The sequence below is a fragment of the Dromaius novaehollandiae genome, chromosome 27, assembly GCF_036370855.1.
Source record: "Dromaius novaehollandiae isolate bDroNov1 chromosome 27, bDroNov1.hap1, whole genome shotgun sequence".
Classification (NCBI taxonomy): domain Eukaryota; kingdom Metazoa; phylum Chordata; class Aves; order Casuariiformes; family Dromaiidae; genus Dromaius; species Dromaius novaehollandiae.
In genome coordinates this window covers 5696783-5712810 of record NC_088124.1, presented here as the reverse complement: position 1 = coordinate 5712810, position 16028 = coordinate 5696783, and the positions used below count along the sequence as shown (strand labels likewise).

Sequence of the window (16028 nt, the reverse complement as noted above, 5' to 3'; positions counted from 1 at the left end):
GCCGGTACCGTCGCAGGGCTCTGCCCCACCGCAGGGCTCTGCCCCGCTGCCGCATCCGCCCGGGGCGCCGGGAGCAGCGGCAGGCGACGGCATCGCGGGGCAGTGACCTGGCAGCGGCGCGAGCCAGAAATAAACCTGTTTGTGTAGCAACTGAGAAAATAGCAACGGCGGCTAGGTGAGGCCTTTTTTTAGGCTTTTTTTTTTAAGGCCAGATATATTTACCGATCGGGGCGGAGGAGCTTTGTTTCTGTTTTAGAGGGGCTGCATCCCCCCCGCCCCCCCGGCCAGGGGCTCGTGGCAGCAAGGTGCCGGCATCTGCATCGCACCTGCCTGCAGCACGTGCCTATGGGCGCCCGCGTGCACCGACCAAAAAAACAGGCCAGCAAAAACGCCTGAGCCATTTCTGTGCAAAAAATCAATGCAAAAAGCCCCCCGTGCAGCAGTGCTGTGAGCAGCCTCTGGAGAGCCGCCCCCATCTCCCCGCAACTTGCCGCCTTGCAGGAGAGAGCGGGGGGAGAAGGCCAGGCCTGGGGAGGGATTGCACAAGCCCCTCTTATCGGCCGTGGCTGGTCGGACATAATTAGCGGTGTGAGTGATGCGTGACAGGCAGCTTTGAGTTTAATAGAAAAAAAATGAATCATCAAAGCATATTTATAAAGCTTTGGGTCACTCCTGTGCGTTTCCCATCACATGGGGATGTGTCAAAGGATCATGCTGCGTCCCGCAAGCACTGGGGAGAGGGCTGGAAACAGTTAGTGCAAAGCACATGATCCTGCTAGACTGGGGGGAAAACCAGGAAAATCCAATTCCCCAGGGCTCGTCCTCCCCAGCCGCCTCGCTGCGGCTCCCGCCAGCCCGGCACGGGGAGACACCAGCTGTCCACTCCCCTCCTGCAAAAAATGCCTTCCAGCTGTTTCCCCATTTATTCACACCTCGCTAAGAAATGCAGCGCCTAAATCCCGTAAGCGTGGTGCAACGGGCAGGCGGCCGCCCCGGCAGCGGAGGGCGTTTCCAAGGGGCGCACGGGGATGTGCAGCTCGCGTGCCAAACGCTCACGCATGCACGCAGCAGAAATCCCTCTCCGCTTGCTTGCACGTGTTCATTCGTGCTTGCAGGTTCGAGCGCGGCGACGGGGTGTAAATTACGTGCGTGACCTTTCCCGGTCGATGGCTTTGCAGCTGGTCGCCCACACCTCGAATATCGCTTCGTCTCTGTCACCCGTCCCAGCACCTGCCGGCGAGGCCGGCGGCTTACGGCATTAGCGGTATTAGTGCAAGCGGCACCCGCGCCGCGGCGGAGGGGCCGAGCGGGGCTGGGCTCGCGCTCGCGGGCTGGTGTGCTCCGCTCCGCAGTGGCACCGAGGACAATATTCCCGGCGTCCCACCGTCCCCTCCATTCGCGGCACCAGCATCAGCGCCCGCTGCCGAAGCCCTCGCTGGTCCCCAGGGTGGAAATCCCATTTTTCTGTTTTTTACCCTATTATGTAAGAATTTCTTTGGCTTTCTCTAGGTTGGCCGCCTCTTTTAAAGACACTCAGGTCTGTGGACCTCACGGCAGCCCGCAGCAGTGACGTCTGTGGCTAGCGCGCTTTATTTCTCTAACCCCTTCTCGGGCAGCTGCGCTCGACGGCTCCCCTCGCTCGTCATCGCGGTGCTCTCTGCCTCCCACCTCCACCGCTTCGCCCATCTCCCCCGCGTCCTCCCGGCGCCGGCAAAGCCCGCGGCAGCCTCGGTGCGGGCGGGGGAAGGCGAACCCCTCCATGGCTGCTCCCGGCAGCTGCCGCCTCTTTGTCGTCTTTGCAGAGTTATTCTTGGCCCTTAAGGATGGACGGACTCAGCTCAGGCAGCATTTGCCTCCCTGTAAGTGCAGACCTCGCGGCTTCCCCGCGGCGCAGACGCCGGCCGCAGCCCCGCGCATCCCTGACGCCCTGCAAACGCGGCACGGGACAGAGGGATGCACAGAAAACCAAGGTGCATCACGCGCTCTGCTCGAAGGCCATGCTCGCGCGATGGGCACGGGAGCAGCCTCCGCAGGGAAAGGCGTTTCCGAGCGTTCGGGCACCTGGCTGTCCCCAAAAGTGTTTTTAAAGCACTACAGAATAATCTGACAAAAGGGAAAAACCAAACCCGACATCGCTTACCCTTCACTCATCCTCCATGCAGCAAAGAACTTAGTTTATAAAAGGGATTAGCTGAACCCTACAAAGGCTAGAAGGGGCTTGCTAGCCGGCGCTTGGAGAAAACCTAATTATGGGCAAAATTCACCTCTTAGAGCCGCGCAGTCTTCGCTACGGCGAAGGAGTTCGTGCTGCCCAAATTAGTTACTGCCAGGCAGCTCCGCAGCTACAGCCGAAATAGGTGATACGGCCCACAACAGTCGGAGTCGCTTGGACCCCGGTGCCGTGGGGTCAGGGATGGAGAAGCCCGTGGGAAGGCAGAACACGGCAGCCCGTACATGAGGAGTCCAAACATCGTCGGTAACTAATACTACTTCTGGTACTAAAAGATATGTCTGAAACTTTCACAAGCATCTGGTGATTTTGAGGCCCTTCAGAGCAGCCTCTCTTCCTCGAGAGCTCCTGGCACTCGTCCTTAGCCGAGGGCTGCAGCCCTGCGGTCTGACTCTCTGCACGGAGAGATGCAGCTTGGGTGGGTTTTTTAATTAACATCCCTCAGCATAATTTGAGCAGGCAATTCTTCAAATACAGCTTCACTGTTGGATTCCCCAGTTCCTCAGCTAACATTGAACTGTGCAACTCCAAACAGCAGAATTTGGGAAATGTAGTAGCTGATTAAATTATATTAGCAAGCATTGCAGCAAGGCAAAATAAGCCTTTTTTTTTTAAATGAGGTGCTATGCCTGAAAAAATAGCACTCATTCATATAAAATCCTCAGAGACCGCCCTATAAAAAGAGTAACCGTGGAAGCCTGACTGAGTAAAAACTGTGTGAGCAGGCATACATAGCTGCACACAGGTATATACATACTATGAGCATAAATATATAGAAATTCAAAGAACACTTAAATGCCTGTATGTTCACATTTTGTTATTTTTTCAGACTGTAAATATTTTTAATCAAACATTTGCTATTTAGTCATATTAAAACACATGAGGAAAAATTAATTCACACTGCTGTCCACAAACTGCTTTCCCATGTAGCATGCATCGTTTAATCATATATGCCATAGCTGGGGAGCTTTTTATTGCAGCATGACTTCATCTTCAAACTATTCCAGTATCTCCTTGTGTACAGTAGGTTACCCATTTATAGGTTTCTAATAAAAGCAAATCTTTCTTAAGTAGCTATTACTGGATTTCTCCTTTCAGCCTAAGGATAAGAAGGATTCTGGACTTAAAAAAAACAAAAACAAAAACAAAAACCACTCCAAACCCAACCCACAGCCCAGTGAGCTAAATGAGAAAGTGACAACTGCAGGGCGTTACGGCAGGACTTTGATATGTTCTAATTACAGCACCGTTAATGCGAAGAATATTTGTCAGATCGGAGCATTCATCGCGTTTGGCACACGCACGCTGGAATCAAAGCCGTCCACTGCAGGTTTCGGTGAGCTTCCAAGGACAGTAGATGTGAAAATAAGAAGTAAAGGATATAAAATTTAGCCGGTGTGTTCAAAAACAGCAGAAAGCAAAGGCAAAACCTCAACTCAAGAGTGCTTTTCAGGCTCTGCATCAAATTGTTAAACTACCAATTTCTTCCCCCTTCCCCCCCAACACATGAAACTACATTAGTGTGCTGTTTTCACACGTGAAGCTAAGCTTTATTGAAATACCAGTATAGCAAAAATGTTTTCCTGGCTCACCTTTCTCACTTTCTGCTTCCATACACAGATCTTTTTTTGGTTTGTATTAAATACAGCATTGTAAACATCTCATGTAAAGTCCGAAAATTTTGTATCGCTCTCTCATTAGACACCACAGAATGCAATATCTGGCAATACAAGGTAAGTTACACCATCTGGAAGTAATTAAAACTTTTTAAGTCAAGTACATCTTTTAGGAATTTACACAGTGTGTTGCTAAAGAAAATTATGCATTTATTTTCTTTTGATAATGAACTGAAGTACAACTTTAGGAAAAATCTGTTCATTACATTTAGATACATAGATTAAAACTGACTTATTTCAAAAGTGTTCCTTCACAGAGAAAGCTGAATCCACATGCACCTTAAATGTTTCCTACATTCTCCACCATATTACACCTCATCACAATATTTATAATAAAAAGGCTAACCTGCAAATTCTTTAGACATATTGACACTTAGTATGAATGTCTGGCAATGTATAAGAAACCCTGAATAGTAATTTGATTGCATTGAGACAGATGCAGGCTGGTAAAATAATAAGGCACAGTACTATGTATAGGGAACGTATGTGTTTGTTTATTAATTTTAAGCAACGTAGACTTATTGATCTAGTTAGCAAGTCTGTAAGAAGTGTAATTGGATTAAAATCATCACACCCTTTCAAACACAGTGAGGACAATGTTCACCTATCCAAGACTGCTCTGAGGACTCAAGAGTTTTACATGTTATAGTGGGAATTAAAAAACAGTAAGATACCAGTGGAGTTTTAGAACACTCGAGAAATCTTTCGCTGGAAGTATGAAGTACGATTTCCTCAAACTCTTATCAAAAAGAAGGAAATATTAAAAATAAAAAATAAAAAGTGGTAACACTGGCACACACCAAGTATAAAAATTTGATGTCCAATTTTCAAAAGTGCCAGGTACCCACAGTTCCCAGTGCTCAACACATGAAAAAACTGCAGCTTTTTCATTAAGAAAGTCTTTTGGTGCAGTTTGTTTTTAAATCTCAGTTGGGTACCGCATAGAAGTACTGCAGATCTTTCCATATTATTTTGGCTCTTCCCTTCTACAACAGTATTAAACTTTGGCAGGCAGGGGATTTGTATCAATCATTTCAGCACAGATCTCCGGGTGCAGAATCAGCCTTTTGCTTGTATGGCCAGGATTAGTAAGACATTGCTGAGATCATCATGTATATGTTTCACAGCCAACACAGCTATTAGTACCAAGAAAAAAGAACTATAGTTTGCAGTGAATATCCCTTTAAAAAGGACCCTAGATTTATTTCAGAGGTAGCTTTAAAGAGGATGACCATTGCAAAGACCCTCCAATGATAAATTATTATTTTAAAGATTCCTAGTATTCAGAAAGTTTTCGAATGCATCAGTGTCCTAACAGGTCACAATTATTGCAAAAAAGTTTAGATTGAGCAACACGCCCACTCTCATAGAAACTGCCTCAAAACTTTCCAATTACTTTTCTCTGAATTCTTCCATTGCCATAAGACTAGAATTCTTATTCAAACTGGGTAGGAAGATGAACAAAAATTCTAGTGGAGTATCTGCTTTATGTAGAAAACCTGTACAATGAGATCACTACCTTAAAACAGAAGCATCACATTCAACAGTTGCTGTTAAGTAAGATCAAGCCTGGGAAGAACCAAACAGGGTCTGTTTTGGTGTCTGTAATACCATGTTGCATAGTGCAGAAACGCTCCACTGTCCCACTGAGTTTAAAAACAAACAAACAAAAACAAAACGACTTTCTCCTTGCAGCTTGAACAGTCAGATAATATTTGGATCCCAGTGCAACAGCAATGTTTATCACTCATGTTTGATGTTCATGCCTTGTCATTCATTGATATAAGAAATATTGTTAAAACAAACAGCTAAAACCCCAGACAATAAACAGACCGTGTTATTTACAATACAGAGACTAACAATGTGTAGTAAAACAGAAGGAATAGCGTAAGAAACATTTTTTAAAAAAGTTCAGGTGACTTTACTAAAAAGTCTTAGAAATGTGACATTGTTTTGTTGTAAACCCAAGTCATTTGCATTTGTTTTGTACTCCCTTTCAAGGAGAATAAGCTTTAAGTTACAGCAGAACCTCACTAATGCTGGCAGGCTAACAAACCTGCAAAACGGAGTTACCACAAAAAGAAAAGCTATTCGGTTAGTCTATTTGGACAAATTTAGTTGCATATTGCTTTTAACTGTCTAACCAGCATCACAAATAGTGACACTGACGAACTTTTGGCAATTTCCAACCTCATTAGCATTTACCTTTCCAAAAAGCAAAGCATGAATTTGTGAGATTCTGCTGTATCCTCAAGACAGCCGGTGCAAGCGCGGCCGCCAGCTACAAATGACGCTGTTCAGTAACAGTCTGCCTTCCGCTCCTGCGAGTGTGGCTGAGCGCAACTCCTCTGCTGCTTCCCAGGGGCTTCCCCATGCACAATGCTTACAGGGATGATTCCTAAGCTTTCTCCCAGACATGAGATTTATTATCTACTTTAAATGGTTCTCCCAGTTTGGGAGTACTGGGTAATAATATTCTTTGAAAAGCAAACATTTTATAAAGAAAAATGGGGCTTAATAAATGGAAGCAGTGAGGGAATATTCTCAGCTGTATTCTCTGGCTTTTGAAGGCATCCTTTCCCACATAGCTGAAATCCTTTGAGGCTGCTTCCTTTTCCTTCTCATCTAATACGGTTATATAGATAAGAGCCCCAGTTCAGCAAGATAGTTAACTGTTTGATTTTAAACCCTAAGAGCAGTGCTAAGTAAGAAAGATCTTAAACATACATAACTCATAAAGGGCACCTTGTTCAATCAGGTCAAGATGAACACATTTTCTAGGTAAGAAGCAGTGTTCTCGCCTGCTAATTACTCTATTTGCAGTTTCACAGCATGAGCCTTAAATGACAGCACTGTATGTATACAAAAGGCTGCCACGTTAGAAGTCACCTCACAGTAACCAGTCCCCAGGTCACAGCAGAATAATCATTCCAAGTTTGGCATCTGATAGGTGAAAAAATATTTTTGAACCTGGACAGTATTCGTTCTTCCCAAGGGATGGGCTGTTTTGTCTTTTGTTTGTACAGCTCCCAGCACGTGAAGGCTCTACTCTCTACTTACAGGCTCCAGGCACTACCATCACCTTACAGCCTCAACATACCAAGTGCTCTTTTTCTACGCGTCTTTCTTACCAAGCCATCGCTTCTCAAAGTCCCACTCTCCAGGTATAGTTCATAAAAAATAAACACAGTGAAGGGCACAGGAGGGAGAAGAATGTTTCTTGCTTCTGAAAATGTGCCACATCTATCAGAGAATTTGTGAAATTCATGGTATCTTCTAGCAATTCTATAAAATCTGCTTCCCCAATTCTCCAGTAAAATAAAATTTAACTCAGTTGAGCCAAATAAAAAAAACCATTGATCGTGCATTAGTAAGAAGTGAACCATGAATCTACCATAGCCACTGGTCTTACTTGCAGCTGCGTGGATAAAAGCTAGACTTTTATTTTAATATGATTACTAAGCTTACTGAATTGACACTTGTAAAAACGAAAGAACTCAGAAAAGTTACATATGTAAGAATCTCAGTTTAAACAACAGTCTTGGAAAGTTTGGAGCCTGGGCTCTGCCCTTCTGACTTTTTTTCTTTGTATACAGCCCTCCATCCCACATTTCACCAGTATTGTAATTAAACACAGCAGAGGAGAAAATGCAGCCCCATCTTCTCAGAATAAGGGTCTTATATTGAACATTTGGTCAACTTATCTTAAAGATCACACAGATAATTCCTTTGATTGCATACAGAAAGTCTCTGTGTTTTGACATTAAAAATCTGTTACAGAGAAACTCATTAAATATAAAACCCTCTGTTCTTCAAAGCTCTAAATTGTATTTAAAATTGTTTTCAAGCACCTGGCAACAGATCAGATGTTTCTGTAAATGGACTTAAGCCATGTGGCTCCAAGGAATAACAACCTGAGAGCTCTGCTGTTGTCATTACAGGTCACACCACCATTTTATGTTCTTGGAAGATAAAGGAAAAGGAAATACAAGCTTATATACTTCAAGCATGCAAAAACTTAGGCATCTCCCTTTCGAAAGCCTGAAGAGATATGATTAGAAATAAAGCAATCCTTCCCATAACATACTTTGATTTGGATCCACCAGTCTGTCTGTACCTTATCAGCCTTTCCTGATACTTCACAGATTATGCCTAGTTTGCAGAGCACTCTTCCAATTATTAGGCCTGTCCCACACATGGTTTCTAGTTATGGCACTGGCCCTTAAAATTTTACTCGTCTGACAGGGATGGCAAGTTTGGTTTTTAATAAAAAGACCTCGATGTAATTCAACGGCATTCACTCTACACACACAAAAATTAAAATGACCAGAATCTCAAACAGGTATAAAGTGGCCTCTAGTATCAACAGTTAAGTTCAACATTTTTGTTTCGGGAATGACACAAGGGAAAAGAAACCCACAACTTGCAAAACTGGATACTTAAATTTGAGCTCCGAATAAATACACAATTAATTCATTAGCCCTGAACAAACTGGCCCACACTTGTGATGGGATGGGCCAGTTCTGATCTTGAATTCCCTTGATGGTTTCTCATAGATTTCTAAGGGAAATAGCAACTGTACAGAAGTTAGTAGTTTTATTCAGATATATCCTGTGTTCTGTGACAATTCTAGGCTCCTTTGAAAAATCAGACTATGACATTTTGACACCAAATTCCTCTGGTGCTCATATCCTATGGTGTTTTTTTTTTTTTTTTAAAGTCTCAGCCAGAATGGATAAGGGAAAGGCAGTACAGAGAAATCAAAATCTTCAAACATAAATTAGCTGTTTGCAAGCGACTTCCTAATACATTACATTAACACATTTGTGCTTTTGACAATAGATGTAAAAAATCTCCCCAAAATAAAAAGAGTTCACATGGGGATTAACTTACAGAATGTATTTTAAAATCAATTTCCCTTGCCGTCTTGTGCCAAAGAACCTGTTGAACCGTCTTGATAAGAAGTAGTTTGATTTCTAAAATAGCATTATTAAATAGCACATCTGTTAAAAGTGTCATCTTACTCAACGGAACAGATGTGCTGACCTATCAAGTAATGTAATATGCACCACATTGCAACTGAAAAAATTTGATAAAAGTTAGCCCTTTAAATATTTATATTTTGATTGAACTTTTTATATTCAAGATTTTGCATTTAATAAAAAGTAAATCCATTAAAAACCTCTGTATTTAACTTCCTGACATGTTATTAAGAAACAATTAAAATACACGGTATGTATTCTGGAAATACATAATTCTCTATTAACTAACCAGTTTTGGTAGCACAGTACATAGAGGTATACTGCCATTGGAGTCAGATGTTAAATTAGCCCTCAGCTTGTTTGCTACTCCAGCTACTGGAGGCAACTTGGAACCTGTTCCTGGGAAAGAACTTGTATAGTTAGATATCCGTTTACTGGAGGTTTTATCAGTGCTGGGTGGTTTGGGCGCTCGCTTACAAATCCAAGGGTGCCTTAAAGCTTGACTCGGAGTCATGCGTGCGGAAGGATCCCAGTTGAGACATTCTTTTAAGAACTCTATGAACAAGGGATCATCACAGCCTTTTAATGCTGTCACCCACTCTTTGTTCCCCGGAGCGCCTCGGAGTTTACCCCTGCGTGATCGACTGCCGTTCAAGGTCACTCTTCCATCTGCATGTGTAGTTATCGTGCAGTAGCGAGGATGACCCTTGGAGTTGATGAAGTTCTTGGCTCGCTTGGACTGATCCAAAAGCTTCTGAGGTGGCATTCCGAGAAGTTCCATCATACAAGCCAATTGGTCTCCCTCATCCTCTCCAGGAAAAAGAGGGTATCCAGTCAATAGCTCCACCAGAATACAGCCAAAACTCCACATATCTATGGGCATCCCATAGCGACTTCCCAGAATTACCTCTGGTGCCCTATAAAATCGAGACTGAATATACGTGTAGACTCTTTGGTGCTCAAAACAGCTGGACCCAAAATCTATGACCTTGATTCCACTCCTCCCTTGCTGCTTCAGGAGGATATTTTCTGGCTTCAGGTCACAGTGTATGATTTTGTTTCTATAGAGAGCATCCAAACATTGCAGTATAGAGTGGGCAAACTTGCGTACCAGCTGGATACTGAACCCCTGAAACTTATTTCTTTTGATCAGCTCATACAGGTTCATACTCAGGAGTTCAAAGGTCATACAGATGTGGTTGCGAAAAGTGAAGCTTTCCAGCATGTGAATAACATTCATACTGCCTGTTTTATCCTGCTTCTTCAGATGCTCCAAAATCCGGATTTCTTCTGCTGCTTGGCGATGGAATCTCTTTTCATTGCGAACCATCTTTAAGGCTAAGTGTTGGTGGAGTTTATGATCGTAGACTTTAGCAACTTGTCCAAAACTGCCCTTTCCAATGATTTTGAGTACTTCATACCGGTAAGCAAGATGGTCATGGGGCACATGAATATAGCTACCTTGATCATCATCATAGCCTCCATTGTTGGGGCCACCTATTACTCCTTGCCTCTTTTTTGCAGCTGGACCCACAAAGTAAATTTCAGAGAAATTAAAAATCTCTTGCTGCTCATAAGCAGACAGCTGATGTTTGTACTGTTTGACAGCTTGTTCTGGAGCTTGGGAAACGGCTTTGTGTGCTTTTAAGGAACTACCAGCACATTTAGAAGTGCTTAAGCCATCTATACTTTTATCTTTTGTCAGGGAAGGAAGAGATCTTTCTGAACTATTAATTCCTGCAGACTGAAGAGCGCTACTCCTTCTGTTGCCAGAGTCCTCAAATAATTGTTCAACTTTGACCTGACTTCCGGTCAGAGGGTGATCCTTCATGGCAAGTTTGTGGCTAGAAACCTACAGATGGGAAAACAACAAATAAGCTTTACGTTATCTTTTACAGTAGGAACTAATAATAATAAATACATGCCACGTAAAACAAAAATTGTAATATCAGCACATTTTGTATTTCTGTTAGGAATGAATATAAAATGCTGGATGCATTCCCTAAGCTAACTCAATTTACAAGCACAGTTATAGAAAGGTACACAAAGAGAATGCAACTTACTTAAACCAGAACAAACACAAATGTAGTGTACTTTTGAGTCCATAAAGGGTAAACCCTAGTCACCCAAGCGAGGACACAATACCTATCTCAACTGGTATGCACGCAGTCAGAAAACAGCCGGGGGAACAGCTATGTTTAGCTCTAAGTGTGGGTGCAGAGAACACAACCAACAACAGATGCAGTTTGCACCTGCCTGAAACATGCAACATAACATGGATTGGTAGAGAAGTGTTAGGAATATCGCAAAGACAGCGGTGCCAAAGACAGACAAGCAAATGACAGCAAGTGACATAAAGCTGGAGTAACCAAGCTGAACAAGAAGCAGAAGGATGACAAACCAGGACAAGATTAAAAAATAAAACAAAAAACCCACCAAAAACACCACACTACAAAAAACGCATGATTTAACGTGTTGTATCCACAACTCCCTTTGGAATCTTGACAGCTGCATTATTGTATTTGAGAATAGACTTGGAAACTGAATAATCAAAAATATTTGTTTTACTCAAACTTTTTTGAAAGTAGTGTGTAACCACTGCCTCTTACTTCATATAATAACTAAAATTAATGTATTGAGAATAAAATACCAAAACGAGAAAAGCATTATGAAATGTTTCAACCGTGTCATTTTCACAGACTGGTAAACGCTGAACTCCCTGGAATGCTGTTCCTTCCCTGTAGCAGCAGTTATTCCCCTTTTCAACTCGGTGACACTCCACACTGATAGACAGCAAGAGGTGTTATTTTATCCTATGCAACACTGAAGAAGCCATGACTAGTGCAGCAACATCTGTTTTCCATTCTGGCCTTTAATCTAAAAATAAAGATTTGAGACACTTGCCAAACCAAAACTCTGAAAACTGAAATAGCTACACAGGAATCGAACAAAAATAAAAAATAAACCTGTGGATCCACAGCAATAAAACCAAATTCCTTTTTAGTTGCATACAATCCAACATCATAGCACAGTCAGTAAATAAGAAAAGTGATTATTCTTGCCAAAAGCAACTACACACCTCTCTTTTAAGAGTCCATTTGCTGGTGCTGCCCTGAAACTCTCACTCTTGCTCACAAGCCCAGAAAACGGACACGTCCTGTAAGTCTGTCCCAGATCAGCGGTGACTAGGCCATCAGAAATCTATTAAGTCCCACTACTCTGAGCCAAATCAATCCAAAAATACAGACAGCATATTGTAAGAGACATACCTTTCCAGAAACTCTTAAAGAAAGACAAACAAAAAACACTTGCCCACCCCCATGCACCAAAAAACACGCCACACCTCCAACCCTGGTAACTTAGGATAAACACCTTTTTCTTCAAGTCTGTCTGAACCGCTGAGATAAGAATGACATACATATTTTCAGAGCTAACTAAAAGTCTATTCACATTAAACAGACACAAACAGTACATTTACAAATAAACAGGGAACAAGCATGGCACAAGGTTCACATTTGTTTTTTTCATGGGGGGGGGGGGGGGGGGGGGAAGCCTGTCCCTACAGAATAAATCTTATTTTCATCTTTGAAATCAAGACTTGATATTGTCACTACATGGGTTTCAATTGTATGCGCAACAGAAGCAACTTTTTATCATTGTACGGACTGAACAGATACAGCTACACATTTGCTGACAACCCTCCTGACAGAGAACATCTCTATGGCAGTTTATATTAGCAAGGCCTTTGTGAAGTAGCCTTTTGTTGTCGGATGAATGAATTAAGCACCAAGACATCAAAAATGCACTACTGTATCACATTAATACTGCTTATTTCTTATATAAATATTTTTCAAATATTTTACCAAAAGAGCATTAACAGCCTGAATGTCATCAATTCTAGCAACATGACAGACTTCCAAAGCCTTGCAACTATGTTTAATTTTCACTTGATTCAAACAATGTTGTATCTAAACATTCTCTACCAGGAGTAACATTAATTCTACTAATGCTGTTGTCTGTGACACTTTGTAACTTTGAATTCTTAAATAAAGAAGGAATTTGTGATTCCGTTTCCCCTGAACTATCTCTTAATAAAGCAAATACAGCTTTGGATCTCAAACCTGACTCAACACGTATAAGGAGTGAGGACTAATAATTTTTGTTCTTAGAAAACTACCAAAACATGACCATGACACACAAACATAGACCAATCTTCACTTGAACTCAGAAGGGCTGCATGAAAAGTGAGTTGACTTCTGAGTAACATCAGCCTTCTCTCAACAGCTTTCTTTAACAAATCAAGGACTGCACAGGTTATTTTCTTGGTAAACTTGCTATTAGCCATCAAGAAATGACTGCCAACACAAGTGGCACCCTGTTGAAGACTTTCACAGCCTTTTTTTATACAGTTAAGTTCTGACCCATTTGGTTTTTCAGAAGTGCACCAGTTATTTTCACAAATTTAATTAAACCCATGTATTCTCAAGGAGGAAATACTTATGTTCTCTTATATAGCCAAAATAAAAAGAAGGGACAGCTGCAGATATCAGAATTTTGCAATTCTCATGTAACATAATACCTCAATGCAAAGATCTTGGAAAGGAGGAAACCAAGTATCACTTCATTCCAAGTATTTTCCCATTGAAAATTAATATCAAGGTTTTCTTTCTTCCATGCTTTATCTCAGTTCCTGCTCACAAGATACAACTAGGCTAATAATTTGTTAGTGTGCCTTCATGGTAAAACTTGGCACTTTATAATCCTTAATCTTATCTTGAAAAGTTAACAGGCTTGATGAACAAAATACAGATGAAGGATAAGATACACCAGGGAAACAAAATATTCATAGTTATATTTATACTTAACTGGATAGTTCCATTCTACTGATTTCTGTTCCGTGTGAACAGCTGTAGTCATGTTACAACTTAACCACTGCATCTTAACAATTCAAAAAAAACCCCCAAACCCTCAAACATATTGTTATTAATCATTTAAAGGAACAAATCCCTGATGCTCTCCCTCAGTGTTCCCAAAAAGGGAAAAGATATATCCATGCTACTGAATTTTCTCAGTGAATTTGGCACAGACCAAAATAATTGCTAGTATATGATAACACTAACAGGAAAATTTCTTTATTTTCACTTTTTAGGGAGGGCTTTGTAAACTCAGGCTCCTTCAGTTCTGCCAGAATTCTGCAAGAGGCAGAATACATTCAAAAAGCTTATAAAAGTAAGATCATTGTACAGCTGAACGTGACTCCTACTGCTCAATTGAAACAATTTAAGAAAGATCTCATAACTCCACATCTGCTTAGGAAATATAATACTTTTATAAAGAAGCACGTTGACACTTTCAGTCTATAAAGAGCTATTTTGCTAGCAAATGAAGTGGCAGATAACGCCAAATTTTCAGAGGAGAAAAATACTTTTGTAATATGCTTGGCAGACATGCAAACCCACAACAATCCTTTTGCTGTTCATAAATAATTATCTATTGGAATTTTCATGAGGAAAACTAAAATGGAAACGTGCTGGAATTAAAGCAAAACATGTGTGGATTCATATACTTATCAGTATACAAGGTGATATGGCAGAACACTTTGACAATCTGTAAAATAATTTTCTTGACTGAAACATGAGCAGAGGATAATAAAGCAGGATTTCTAACGCTATGTAGCACGTTCTGTATCGAACGCAATACCACATTGTTTTCATGCTTACAAAAAGCAATCATGTCAGTAAGCTGTTACAAAGCTGCAATATCCCACTTTATTAATTTATTGTGTATAGTGAAATATATGATTTCTTAACAGTTTTTACTGCCAGTCAACGCAATATGAAGATCCAGAAGACCAGTAAAATACTCACGTTAGATCTTCCAAGGGCAGGAAGTCCCGAGGGGCTGTGTTCTTCATTTGTAGACTCTTGGTACCTAATCTGATCTATCCTCATATAGGAGTCATATAATCCATCTGCAAACCTGCCTGGAAGCGTCCCATATAGAAGCTGATTAGTCACAACAATTCACACACCGATACAATAATTTAAAATGCTACAAGTGCATCTCGCTTAACGCATTTTTCTCAGTAAAGCCATTAGTTTTCATTCATTTGGAAAATAAAAATAATCCTTAGAGTTTAACTATGGCATTCGGATTATAGCTTATGTTTATACTACAAAACAGCACAAGCCTTTTTGGAAATCTTACTTTAGGATACTTCTCTTTTAAACCTAGAGCACATTTATCAACTTTTGCACTGCAAATACCTTCCCAAGGCACATTAACCCATATTATAGTCCCCTTTTTCCCTTAAGCAGGATAATCCCGAACTAGCCTCATTTGCAGCGACAATAAAAAAACGAGCATGCAGTTAAATACTTGATAGGACTATCCTTTAAAGCAGGTTGGATTTTAAAAATGATACGTGGGAATTAGAGTTCGCGAGGAAGAAAGGCAGATTGGGGTGGAAGGGGCAAAGGCTGCTCAAACATCTGAACCCCTAAAACCCCTCGAACCGGCCTTGCGAGGCCGGGGGAGCCCCCCGCCGCCGGGAACACGCCGGGAAACTTGGAAATTGGGATTTTTTTTTGGGGGGGGGGGGGGGGGAGCGGCGCCGGAGCTCACCCGCGCTGAGGGGCGCCTCCGGCTTCCTGCCGAGCAGCATCATGGCGGGGGGGTGGCGGCCGCCGGGCCGCGCGCCCCATCCCCCTTCGCGCCGCCGCTCCGCGCTGCCGCCGCGCCGGGCCGCGCCGGGCCCTGCCGCCGCCGCTGCCCCCGCCGCCGCCCCGCTTTCCAGCGCTGCCGCCGGCGGGCGGGCTGCGAGGCTCCCGGCCGCCCGCCTCTGCCCCGGCGGCGGCGGCGGCGGCGGCGGGGCCCCGGCCGTTGCCACGGGAACGGCCCCCCCCACCCCGCGGGGCGGCGCATGCGCGGCGCTGGCGGGGCGGGGTTTACCTCAGTGGCGGGCGGGCGGGCGCTGTGTGGGACGGCTCGCGCGTTGTCCCCGGCGCCGGGGCGGGGGGCACCGCGTCGCCCCTAAACTCACGGGAAACCAAGTCGCAAAAAAACCTGTGTTTTTAAGTTCGCGTGAAAAGTGCTGCCAGCGCCAGGCGCTTTCCGGGTTTGGTTACCGATCCCCCCCCT

General features: G+C 42.9%; 1 protein-coding gene across 2 annotated transcripts; it reads right to left on the bottom strand.

Annotated features, from left to right (window-relative positions):
* Nucleotides 1-3753: 3753 nt before the first annotated feature.
* Nucleotides 3754-15826, bottom strand: DYRK3 (dual specificity tyrosine phosphorylation regulated kinase 3). Of its 2 annotated transcripts, none has more exons than XM_064498109.1 (3): nt 15513-15826; nt 14756-14871; nt 3754-10740 (listed from the first exon to the last, which is right to left on the bottom strand). In XM_064498109.1, the coding sequence occupies exons 1-3, from the start codon at nt 15553-15555 to the stop codon at nt 9169-9171; spliced, it is 1731 nt and encodes a 576-aa protein (XP_064354179.1). In that variant the 5' UTR covers nt 15556-15826; the 3' UTR covers nt 3754-9168. The 2 variants fall into 2 exon arrangements, with proteins under 2 accessions (XP_064354179.1, XP_025967497.2); XM_026111712.2 differs by lacking the exon at nt 15513-15826 and adding an exon at nt 11968-12102 and having other exon boundaries at nt 14756-14872.
* Between the last annotated feature and the right edge of the window lie 202 nt (nt 15827-16028).

Coding starts and splice junctions, on each gene's coding strand:
- DYRK3 (XM_064498109.1), bottom strand. CDS start 15,555: ATGATGCTGCTCGGCAGGAAGCCGGAGGCGCCCCTCAGCGCGG. Junction 14,872..15,512: donor GGAGGCGCCCCTCAGCGCGG/GTGAGCTCCGGC, acceptor GGACGCTTCCAG/GCAGGTTTGCAGATGGATTA. Junction 10,741..14,755: donor CTGCCCTTGGAAGATCTAAC/GTGAGTATTTTA, acceptor TCCCATCTGTAG/GTTTCTAGCCACAAACTTGC.